This window comes from Heterocephalus glaber, unplaced genomic scaffold, assembly GCF_053883595.1.
Source record: "Heterocephalus glaber isolate CG9 unplaced genomic scaffold, H.glaber_assembly_v1.0 deba00000621, whole genome shotgun sequence".
Classification (NCBI taxonomy): domain Eukaryota; kingdom Metazoa; phylum Chordata; class Mammalia; order Rodentia; family Bathyergidae; genus Heterocephalus; species Heterocephalus glaber.
In genome coordinates this window covers 10,143,581-10,156,376 of record NW_028258153.1, presented here as the reverse complement: position 1 = coordinate 10,156,376, position 12,796 = coordinate 10,143,581, and the positions used below count along the sequence as shown (strand labels likewise).

General features: G+C 33.7%; 1 protein-coding gene across 3 annotated transcripts in view; it reads right to left on the bottom strand.

Moving 5' to 3' along the window:
- The window catches only part of Abca12 (ATP binding cassette subfamily A member 12), a 176,700-nt gene that overhangs the window by 60,185 nt on the left and 103,719 nt on the right, over positions 1–12,796 (bottom strand). For all 3 annotated transcript variants that reach the window (XM_087206152.1, XM_087206150.1, XM_087206151.1), the window contains 6 exons: positions 12,438–12,577; positions 10,493–10,612; positions 6,757–6,847; positions 4,247–4,426; positions 3,372–3,687; positions 1,487–1,601 (listed from right to left, as the gene is read on the bottom strand). In XM_087206152.1, the coding sequence (XP_087062278.1) occupies positions 1,487–1,601; positions 3,372–3,687; positions 4,247–4,426; positions 6,757–6,847; positions 10,493–10,612; positions 12,438–12,577 (962 nt within the window). The remainder of the gene's footprint in view (positions 1–1,486; positions 1,602–3,371; positions 3,688–4,246; positions 4,427–6,756; positions 6,848–10,492; positions 10,613–12,437; positions 12,578–12,796) is intronic.

Sequence of the window (12,796 nt, the reverse complement as noted above, 5' to 3'; positions counted from 1 at the left end):
ATGCTTTAGTAATTTTTGGTGACATGCATAAATGCATTCAAAGAGCACTATATTATAACACAAGATAACGCAATATGTATGAACTATAGAAACAAACATATATAAATTATATGTGCTTATATAAGTATATAGACACACATGTATAGTTATGTTTACTGATTGTATCACAAGTTACATTTTTTAGGTAAATGTTTATTTTGAAGTAGAAAAGAACTAAAATTCTATTACAGTTTTCTACTTCAAAGTTTTCTTTTCATCCTTGATGATTCACTTCTAGGTAGCAGGAACCTGAAAAAAAATCTATAAGACAGGAGCTTGCAACCAAATTAGGGACCCGGGAATGGATTCAAGTTTCTGAACTGGAGTTAGGAAACCATTGCATAGTCCTGAATACAGCAGGGTTCAAACTAATGGAGACATTTACCAAATTGTAACTGAGATATAAAAATGTGGCTATGAAGATCAACTAGAATTTAAATAGGAAAGGTAAGAAATGTAGATTCAAACACTGCAACAACCCTGAAAGCTTGCTGCTGAACCAACAGAAATATGAAGCAGCATCTTTTGCCTTGCAAAGAGAAATAGTCACTGCCTAAAAGAATTGGGTACGTCTGAAAAGTACAAGTGGACTAACAGGTTATTCTAACCTCATTATTTCTCTTTCTCAGCCAAGTCTTGCAATAATTATTGTGCCCTAGTTTTGAAATGTTTCGTTCAGCTTTCTTCCTACACCATAAGAGAGTATAAGAATGGTCTCATTATGGGATGAGCAGATAAAATAATTTCTATTCAAATATAATCTAAAACTACACAATGCTGCTCTGAAAAGAAGTAAGATTTTTTGGATTTGAGGTTAATGATAAAGAACATGCCCAAAGACAGATTATTTTTACACTCCTGGTTCTTGTGTGGCATCCATCGTTATAGCATTATTAACCCAATCACTAGCATAACATGAAGTTCTTCAATTCTATAAATTAGGAGTCACTGGGAAATTGAGAATCCAATTGAAGGAGACAAGATATATGGGGAAGAGAATTTTCTTCTTGGAAGCTGAAATAAGCTACATGTCTGTATCTACATCTATGTCTGTAGCTATATCTACATTTATACTTGCTTGGTTACTATGCTAAGGATCTTTCTGCCTTAATAGTTATTACTGTTATTATTTAAACTACTTTTGTTAGATCTTTTATTCTATAGATAATTTCTTGGGCACAAAACTATTGTTAGGATAATTATACTCATATTTTATTCAGGATTATTCAGATTTTGCTTTTCAGAAGGACTTATTAAATTACTTTTATGTCTTTTATGAGGAAATGAAATAAAGCTGCCTTTGTGATCTGTAAAATGTTTGTCTTTCTATCTAATTCACAAGGTATTGGTTAGGCTTTCTATGTTTGGATAGCCATGATGAACATCATAATAATTAACGGTTCTATTAATAGTATGTAGTCATAATAGGAAAAGATTTTTAACATACCTCATGAAGCCGGAGGTCTTTCTCATAAACAAGCTTTTTTACAAAAACAGCTATAAATACAACCCAGGCAACCATGAGTACAATTGGAAGAGAATAAGAGACACTGGTTAAGAAGCTGTAAAAAAAAAAAAAAAAAGTGACCATAATAAACGTCATTCTTTTGGATCCTTATATGTATATAAAGCAATATTTCCCCTTATATTGAAATTATACCCCTGTTTGGACATTGAGAATAATTATCAAAATTACCCTAATATTTATGAAGTGGGAAGCTAACTTAACAGTGGCTCATAATTTTCTTGCTGTAATGTTTTAAGACTGAAAACATAGCTCTGGATTGTTAGATAAAATTACTGTGTTGTTTAAAATGTGTTTGAGAACATCTTGTCGGAGAAAATAATTATTATATAGATACAAAGCTCAAAACTCTCTTATCTAAACTAAATTCTTATCTGAAAGGCAGATTTATATTAGGTGATAATCTGTTTACCTAACTGTAAGCTATATCTTCCAAAATTACTGTATTTATCTACTCTTAGGAAGCTCATAGTTATTATTAAGCTAAGTTTCCCAAAATGAAATAAAATGAAATACAAAGGATTTAATTTAAAATGCAGACAAAAAAACCTGGATTCCCCAGAGGAATTCAAGAAGCTGTTTTATACGTGATACAGAAATGTCTTTTTCTGGTAATGTGCTAGAAAGTAGAGGGTAACTGGAAGACCTCATCAAGGCCCAAAATATTCCTGAGTGGTCAGCCCATGATGCCTGAAAGTTCAGACAAAGTGATTCTCAAGGCTGACCGTGCATCAGAAGCACCTCACAAATGTATTAAAACAAATATCTGGGCACCATCTATAAGCTTCTAATTAATTACATCTGGGATAAGGCCATGAATTTGCTTTTTAAACAACCTCCCAGGTGCTGCTACAGTGGCTGGGTCAGGAAGCCATGGATCTGACAATCACAGCCGCTCCAAAAGCTGATGCTAAGGCCTTAGCTTTCAATGAAACTCTGCATTACTCTGTTTTGCATCTGGGGCTCCACAGAAGCATTTAGTTGGAGAAAGGACCCATGGCCATTTCCTTTGTAATCCACAAGCCTGAAGAATTACCTCTAAATTTCCCAAGAAAAATGCAGATATTAATGGAACATGATATCACAATCATTCATTGTCATTGTATCATGGAGAAACACATAACCATCAGAGAGATGAGGTTCTTTGTGGTAGGAGGGCAGTGGGATTTGGACCATATCCCTTTTTGTTTGTTTGTTTGTTTGTTTGTTTCCTCTGAAACTGGTATGAGGTAGGCATTTATAAACATTTGTCAAATGAATTTCCTTTTGGACCAGGGCCAGTCTTGATGCATTTCTGGCTCAGAATTAGGGAAAGCCCTCACTCATTAGTAACAATTCTGTAATGCTTCTTCTAAGCAATTGTGCTTTTTACATTTTATCCAGGCTTAAGAAGAAAATGTTCATCTTACAATGGGAAGGACCAGTGCAGTATCAGCTTTGGGTCTTAATTAAGTTATTTAGCTTTCCTAGATTTCACTTTCATTTTGGAAGTATGGATAATAAGATCTGCTCTCTCATAGTTTTATGAAGTTTGTTGGGTAGAACAAATAAAATAAAACATTTCATACAGAACACAATATTTATATGTATACATAAGCCTTATAATTATATTCCTATAAAAAGTGCAGAATGCCATTACTTAAATTCTTTAAAGAAATTCAGGCATTACCATTTTAGATTCTAAGCATATGACAAAGTTTTGGTGAGTACTTCCTCTTGCATTTATGATGTCTAAATGAATGGACAAGAGTGAGTTCTCAAAAACAGTGGTTGTTCATTAATAGGGGGTACAAACGTGCAAACTTACTTGTCTTTCATATAGCAGGGATAAGGAACTGCTTGAACCTGGACAGCTATTTCCTGTGAATTTCTTCCTGTTTGCAATTCAATGATTGCTCTTTCAATACTGTCCTGTAAATAAACAAAAGCCCTGCCATAGATCTGGTTGTGTGATGGAGAGTTGTGGGGACCCGGAGCCCAAATCTTGGTTCTTATGCTTCTTGTTGTCTGGGCAGTCTTCAGACTCATGCGGATGGTATATTTCACAACAGGAGGAAGAGAGACATTGTCAGAGTCATAGCCTCTGTGCCAGCTTCTATTAGAAGGGAGCTTAAAAATAACACCTAAAAATAAAATAGCAACAATAGCGGGGTTATTTTATGAGTGACATTATTCATTGTTCAGAGCGTACACATAAGAGGAAGCCTAAGAGTCAATTGAGTTAGCAGTGCCACAGAAGGTTCAGGCTCCTGATTTACAGAAAACATAGTTAATTGGAGGTGTCAATCTCAAAGAGTCAAAGCTGGAGCTAAAGAATATAATCACATAACTCAATGGCTAAATTAACTACTTCACTGTACACTACTTATTAAAAATTTTTAAAACCCTACTTTTAAATGAATAATTTTGACTGATTGTGAGGATGATTTCACCTTTTAACTATAAAATCCTTTTCATTTTAATTTGAACTACACCAGTGAAATTAGACATATGTTGAAGCCTCCTCATACTTAGACAACATGGGTGGTTGACTACATGAAAGGTTCTCATTTGTAAGAACATCAGAGAGGGTAATGGCCTCTGTACTACTTTTCTGAGTTCTGTATGAAAGAGGTTAAAAAAAAAGAATTTGGCCAATTTTTGTACAAAAAGAAGCCCAAGTCCTAATAGAATAGCACTTACTTCCAAAGAGCTCATTGCTTTTGTAGAGCCTTTTAGCTTCTCTCTCCATTTCATCTATGGTTTCTGCTGGCTGAATACGGTCATACAATACACAAGAGGAAATATTTACTGTCAGAGAAGACAGTGTGTTAAGCTGATCAATGACGTCAATGTTGTTTTTTAATGTCATCCTGAGAGTGTCTAAGAAACAAAGTAAAGGAGATAAAAAATAGTATAATGAGACAAAATGCTGGTATTTTTGGCAAATGTTAAAAGTTAAACAATATTATAAATAATGAGATGCAGTAAAATTTATTCTAAAAATATCTAGTATTCCATACCAAGGTAAATGTGTCCAATTCTGTGAGTATTCATTTAGGACAATATTGAGATTACAGACAAATATAGTAAGTCCTGGTTCAAAGTCAGATACCATAAAAGATAGATAGTAGCAAGTAAGGAGATCTTTAAATGTGAAGGGAAACAAGAGATCTTCTTCAAATGCAGAGAAGGAGTGGAGGGAAAGGGGATGAAGAAAAAAGTTGAAAGAAAAAAGTGGAAATAGAACTTTTATAAATGGGAAGGGGACCACTGGGTAGAAGGAACAGGGGAGAATGGAAGGGTAGGAGATGAAAAATGAATTAAGACCAACATCCCATAATAAATGTAGTCATTATGTACTGCAAACATGCATTAATAAAGAAAATTTTAAAATAAGTAAGATAGAAGATCATTTAACGTATATTGCTACAATTTATTTAACAAGGAATTAAGAGTGACTACATTTTTAAAAATTCTATACATATAGTTAGAAGGAACACTACAAATTAAAAATGAGTTTAAAATGAACAGAAATGTCTACTTTGTGCAAGAAATGTAACTGTATAAGTTGAAACAAAGGAAAGTCTATGCAGTATGTGTAGAGCCAATAAACTATATCATTGCTTAAACTGTGGCACAGAAACACTTAAAACCCTTGAGGATCTACCATTGCAACTTTCTAATATTGTTTTATTTAAAATCTGAGATGAGTTAGCTATATTGATAAAATGATCAAGATTTTATTTTAGGTAATTACTCTGTAAGAAAGAGGACTTAATTCCTCTTCAGTATCATGATTCCTTGTGAGGAAATCAGCCAAAACAAAGGGCAAATATGAAATTTCAAGATAACAAATTATTTGTCCTATTAAATTTTTACTAACTTGATCATCATGAATACTGAGAAAGCTAAAAATATCATAAATCCCTCCTCACAGAACCAAACATGTCTTTTACATCATCCAAAATAAGACTAATTTTCTTACAGAAGGTAACTTCTTAAATGCATTTCTCATTAGAAATTAAAGAGAAATGTCTTACTTGTTGTAGATGCTGATGGGGGAGGGGCAAATTGTGGTTGGAAATCAACATATCAAAGCATTCTTTAGAAGTTCTGGTAGACAGAATCAAAGAAATGGATGGGGGGGGTCAGTACTCCCCAAACTCAAAGTATATAATCTCTTAGATTCTAAGTTACACATATAATTACAATATAAGTCCCATTGTTATATTTATTTTAATCTTCTTTTACAAGTTAGGACTGATAGAATTTATATGAGAACTTTGTAGTTTATTCCTGGTATTTTTAGCACATGGTGCCTTACACAAATCATACTTATAGAAAATAAATCCACTCATACCTTCCTTTAATCAAACTGGGTTGACTGTCGTAGAGAGCATATAATTATATACCATATAAATATATATTCTCCCATGGATTACTAAGTCATTTACATCCCAGCAATAGTAGGGAGAACGAGCTACTGCCAAATTCTGATGCTTTCAATCCCTTCCTGATACTTGTGGTTGCATAGCAACAGTGAATCAGACACAGCCTGAATTAGATGTCTTGCATCCTTTAGGTTGAAGGTGGGGTTGTGGCAGAGGCAATGCGTAAGTTCAGACAGCTTCCTTTGATCCTCTGTAGCCTGTTCCTTTTAAATGACCATGAGAGGAAAACCCAACCTTGAATACTGATTTAGGTTTATTTTCTCCACATTGCCTTTGTCTTGGTTTTGCTAACTCTATAACCACTTCCAATTACATTCTGGGTTAGTCAAGGGATCCAGAGGCCAGTGGAGATAAAATGTAAATGAAACCAAAAATAAATCATTTTAGCCCTTTGTGTCCTCAAGGACTTGCTTTTCAAGTTATCAAAACAAAAAAAAAATACTCCCTTATATCTAACAGCCTATCTGTGATGAAAGAAAAGGCTGCATTTACACAGAATATGTTGCAATATAATTACTGAAGCACACTGGATAGTGAGTATTTAATCATTACTGCTTGCAATTGTAAGTAACTGCAAGAAGATGGAAGGATATATCTGGGGTCTCACTTTTATTTGAATAACTGGTTAGAAACTAAATGCAGAAGACAAGGAAAAAATGATCCCACGTGGAACTGGTTTTATTTTCGTTTTTTTTTTTTTTTTTTTTTTTGCTTTTCTGACAGGACTGGTGAATAAAAATATAGTGCATTGGGACTCACCAAGTTCTTCTATCTGTTTCAGTAGTTCAACAGCGTCAAGTCCCACGGAGAACTTTACAAACACTTGCACAAAGGGATTTTTTAGAGTATTCTAATAAATAATAATAGACAATCAGTTTCAATGCAAGAAGAAAACATTTAATTATGGTCTCTCTAAAAATCAACTACAGTAAAATGAACACCGCTAGGCATTATCAATACGCCTCACAAAGGCTCACTTTCAAACTACTGAGCAAGAAAGAGGAGAAAGGTGGCTGGCAATGACTTAAAAGATTGGCCTTTTGGGGCCAGGGGTTTAGCTCAGTGGTTTCGCCGCCTGCGGCGCAGGCTCAAGGACCCGAGTTCGATCTCTGGTACCAAAAAAAAAAAAAAAAAAAAAAAAAAAATTGGGCTTTTGTTGATACAGACACAAGTTGATTAGCACTTTAAAGTGGCCAGAGAAACCATACCTATCAATATTAGCAAATTATATGCAATTTAACAGTCTCTTTCCTCATAACTATTATATTATTTCTTTTTAACATATACTGTATAAACAATGTTGTGGTTCATGTTTGAATTGTGTTGTACTGAAACAAATAAAAACAGCTTTTAAAAATCATTACATCCTTACCAATAAACTTCATTAAAAATAATCATAACATCTACATGGAGTCTGACATTACGACTGATTTGTATTCAGGGTATTACTTCCTAACTGTGAGGCTTTCAGCAAGCACTTTTCAGCTCTAAGTTACCTTTCTGTAAAATAGGGAGAATCACTCATCTCATCAGAAAAGTCAATGTACATTGTTATAATATTGTTTTATAGTACTGGGGATTAAATCCAGGGCCTTCCCAGCTTATTTTGAGAAAGGGTCATGGTAAGTTGTGAAATTGCCCAAACTGGGATAGAACCTTGATTCCTCCTTCTATAGCTTCCCCATGAGCTGGAATTATAGGCAGGTGTCACTACTCCAGGCTTTGGGCAGAGGGTGCTGAAGACTGAACCCAGGGCCTTGTTCATGCTAAGCATAAACTCTACAACTGACCTACATCCCCAGTCCTGTTCTATTATTCTCTGTAGTTAATAGACAGCAAAGTCAGGGTTAAAGAAGATATCCTAGCTCCTCTAAGGAAACACAATTACTAAAGGTCAAGCAGAAAGTTGAAGGAGAAATTGCAACTTAATTAGAAGAATATTTCTTTTTCTTATGTTAATTCATGGCATAGTTTTAATGTGAAGTATCCTTATATTGGTTGATCTTTTAGAGCACAGGCTGGTGGCACTATTCTATTCTTCATACCACTAATTTTTGTTCTAATCATCATGGATATAAGTGACTAAGAATAACAATATTATTGCAACAAATAGATAATAGAATTAATTTGCTTAATTCATGGTTGTTGAACATTCTAAAAGAAGGTGGTAGTACTTACATGGCTATCATGTAGCTACATGCTGTGATAATAGAATCTTTTAAAATCTATTTACCAAGAAATTACTTGTGCATCATAGGAAATCCAAATCAGAGGATTAGTAACACGGAAAGGACTATATTAGTTATAATTCAAATATTATTTCCATTCTCCCACCACTCGTTTGATGCTATTTTCAAATGCTCTACACACAAATGATCTTCACAGGTTTGTGAAGTGGTTATCCAAATACCATTTTAGAAACTCATAAACCATAGCTCAAATACTTTAATACATTTGCCCAAGAATTCACAGTGGCCAGCCCTTGTGCTAAAAGCTTAAAATGTCAAGTTGTGTGCATATGTTATGACTTGTGTCTAGATGTCCCCCCAATGCCTCATGTGGTCAGGTGGTCAGAAGTGGCTGGATCTAGAGTGTGTGATGCTGGGATGAAAGGTGTATGATTACTAAATTACTCCACTGATTGGTTTGGCATAGTTCTGAGTGTACGTAATGGGAAGGCCCACTCTAGGTATGAGTGCTACCTGCCCTAAGAGCATGTATCCTGGATAAAATTTAAAGGACAGAAAGAGAGCTGCAGCCACCACTTGCTGCTTCACTACTTTACTGGTTGGTGCCATGCTGCCTTCTGCCTGCCATGAACTGTTTCTCCTTTTCACATTATTTTACCTTGGAACCAGCCAACCGTGAACTGATACCTCTACAAACTGTGAGCTACCATAAACTTTTCCTCCTTTAACTTTGGATGTCAGGTATTTTGTGTCAACAATGAGAAAGTAACTAGACATCGTATTTACAGAATTGGGTTTTTCCTCAATAATTGACAACAACAACTTTTATTTTGTCCAGGACAGAATAAAGGTACTTCCATGAGATAATGATCCATCTATGAACATGGTCACAGAGATTCTAACAAATGATTGCATTTTGGAATCATTATGTATAGACCATGTCACATCCTTTGTTCATTCACCACATTGGCTAACACGAATTTCCTTAATAAAATAATATGTAGTTTCCTTTTCTCTTCACAGAAAAGAAAGTTTTAGGAGAAAAGAGTAATCTTCCACTTAGGAAAAATACATATACATATCAATAAAATTTGATCAAAGAAGCCTTTGCTGAGAGTCACTAGAAAAGATACTTAAAATGAACATGTTTGTACTTAAAACCAAAATTTAATAGTAAATTGTGGGGAAGATATTTGATGAAAATTTATTTCACTTTATATTTTAATGAACACAATAAACTGGTAAAGTTCATTTTTATGTTTATTCTATAATTTATAATAAAATTCAGGTTGTAATGATAACTGTACACTCATTTTTAATCAAAACAAATACTAAGGAAAGCCTCATTTGGGTATAATTTTTCTTACAAAGTTGTATGATTCAAGTTGTATTTCTATGTTTAACTTCCTCAGCATTATGATAAAAAAGAGCTTTTTTGGCAAAAACATTCAAGGGCTTCTCTTTGATATGCAAGCCATTCCCCTTTGAAGCTCCTATATTGTTTCCTGCCAATTTTCTTTCCTAAGTGATAACTGGACTAGCTCTGCAGCTCCATCTTTAATTGTCAATGGCTCTTCGTGATTGAAACATGTCCCTACTTTATTTGCATTATCTTTAGAAATTCCTGTATCTTTTACAAGAATACCAAGTTACACTTTTTAACCAATGTGCATTATATTTTCAGTAGCAATGTCAAATCTTTAACCTATACTAGAGTGAGCATGAGGATTGTTTGAATCCCAGTGAAATACTTTAAAGGGGCAATTTACGAGAGTATTCGCTAGGTATAACCACTTTTGCTTAATTACCTGGCCTTAGATAACACTTAGATAACTATTTTAACATGAACACCTTGTACATAATATGTTTAAAAGATTTTAAAAGATTTTAGAATTTGTTAATATATGTGTGATATGTTTCAACTCAAGAACTCCCTAAATTTCATGTTCTCCAAAGTATTGGTATTTTAGGAGTTCTAGTTCAATTAAGACAGAAAATCATAATTTGTATTTTTATAGCATTTTACTCTTGAAAAACCAGTTTACATCACTATTTGTAGACAAATTTCTAAAGTGTCTTCACTCTGAATTTCAGGTAGAGGAAGTATAAAACAAGGTAAGGTAACTTCATGTACTGTGTACGGCAGGTCTGTTATCCTGTCTCAGACCTCCATTCTTGAGAAGAGGCAATTTTAATATGTTAAAAGCAGATGTTAAGTTACTCTCAGCCCCTTCACATAATAAAGGCAATTAAAATATCAAAGAATTATAATTCTTATTAAGGTGAATGACAGAACTATCTCATACCTGAAGCATTGGAATTGCTTGGTTCATCAGATAGAAGGAATTCATGACAATTGGTGACTTATCCACCCACTCTTGAGATTTTTCTCTTAATTCTGCCAGCTGTCTCAGAGTCGCATTAGACTTAATGACAAAGAAATAAAAGAGATCAGGTTCATTAGCACTTTCTAGTATTTCAGAATTGTATCTTAAGGTTATTTTTATTACATAACTTTAAAAAACAGTTCCAAAAGGTAGTGTTAGTAAATAATATTTTCAGAAATTTCCTGCATTGTTGAAAGTTTTAAATGACAGATTTTATGAGGGTCAAGATCATTTATAAAACTATGGAAATTTTTGGGTTTGACTCATGTGCACAGTGGATTTACAGTCAAAAGGAAAGTGTGCCTTTTGGTCTTCTCATAAGTTTTTCCTTTTTATCAAAAATACACTTCACTTTGGTACTAAGAAACATTCAAGTTCAAAGACATAAGGAGGGTATTCCTACATATCGAGAGTGGGAATGGATATGTTGCAGCAATTTTTGGAAAGCAATCTGAAAACAGCTGTTAAAATAAAATACAACACCCTTCAATTCCTGAATCTTGAATCTCACTAGGAAATGAAAATGCCACTAGGTAAACACAGCATTGGTAGCCTCATTGTTTATGTTGTAAAAATAATGTTAGAATAAAGAAACAATTGGAAACAAAATGAATGACCAATACCTAAATTAGATGAGTAAAGTTTTGCTACGAAAAAATTTGTGATCTTTAAAAAGAATGACCTCAACTATCCCTATTGGGTTGGATAAATTTCCACAATGTGTTTTTATGTGCAAAAAGCAATATGTAGAAAAGTATTGTATACAATCTCATTTTAATAATGTAAAAAATGACCAAAGAACATGTATTTGAATGTATATGTAGCACAATAATGAATAAAGAAAGGAATATGAATGAATTATAGAAATATGTGAATACTAACATACATTAAGTTTATTGTAAGAGAGGAGTAAAATCAAAGAGGAGAAACGAGGTGAGGACTAAACAGATAAGGGACAAAGCTATACTTAGAAAATAAGCATGTGTATGACTTCGTTTATGTAAAATTTTATGGAAGTATACAGAAAACAAAGCAAATAAGATATTAAATTATGAACAATAAAAGCAAAAGCCTCTCAGCCCTGACCTCCTGTTCATTATTTACACAGACCTAAAACTAATATTTTATTCAATGAACCTAGTTGAATGACCGAGTAGCAGCGCAGCAGTTTTTTTCACTTTCATTCTATCATTTTAAATGTATTACATTTATAATTCAAATTATTAAAGCCAATTTTAAAAGGGAAAGGGAAATGCTATTATGTTAAATGAGGTAGATGAAAAGTGTGGTTATTATTAATAATGCCTTTCTCAACATCTTCTATAGAAGTATGAAATATGAAGTTATACAACCAAATATGAAGCCCAGAGTCTATACTTTAAGAATTGCTTTTGTTCAAATTACATATACAATAACCCAATATTTTTTCTAGTGTGATTATTTTTGTACACATTGAAAGTTAGATACAAGTTTTTAAAAGTGCCGCTTGGGGCCGGGGGTTTGGCTCAGTGGTTCTGCCGCCCGCCTTGCAAGCGCAGGGTCCTGAGTTTGATCCCCTGTACCAAAAAAAAAGTGCTGCTTGTTTGAGGTTGATCAAAAAGTCTATGGTCTTGTTTCAATTAATCACATTCTTAAGTGTCGACATGGTTCATTTTTCTTCAAAGGAGTATCACCCACTGTACACTGCTTACACACATCCAGGCAGAAGTTGAGAATTATTAACCATTTCAAAAGACAAAAGGAATAATAAGAGTAGGTAAAACATAAAGAAGTCAGGGTGTGCTAAAATAAATTTGGAAGTTGAGAATTTTTAAGAAAGTATCTTAATACTCAAAATAGAAACATTGAGTTCTAGCAGTCAGACCTTTTCCATGATGGCCTTTGTGACTGGGTTGTATGGTGCATATAAAATCTTTCCCAACAACATTGGTTTCAAGAAAGCCCAAATCACAGGTCCAGCGGGCATGTTAATGATGTCTTTATAAAGGGAGAAGCAAAATGGTGCTGGAAAGATAAAGTGGGAGAAAAATCATGTAATAGGTACATTATAAATCTATTTCCTCATGGTAAATTGACACAGATTACTATCATCAGAACTCAAAACATATGCCTTACCACTTCCTATATTGTAAACAGCTGTGAGGCGCCTGGTATCAAAGTAAGAAACCATAGTAAGATTTTTTTTTAAGTGAGAAAGTTAAACCCAAGAAGCAATCCCAGAAT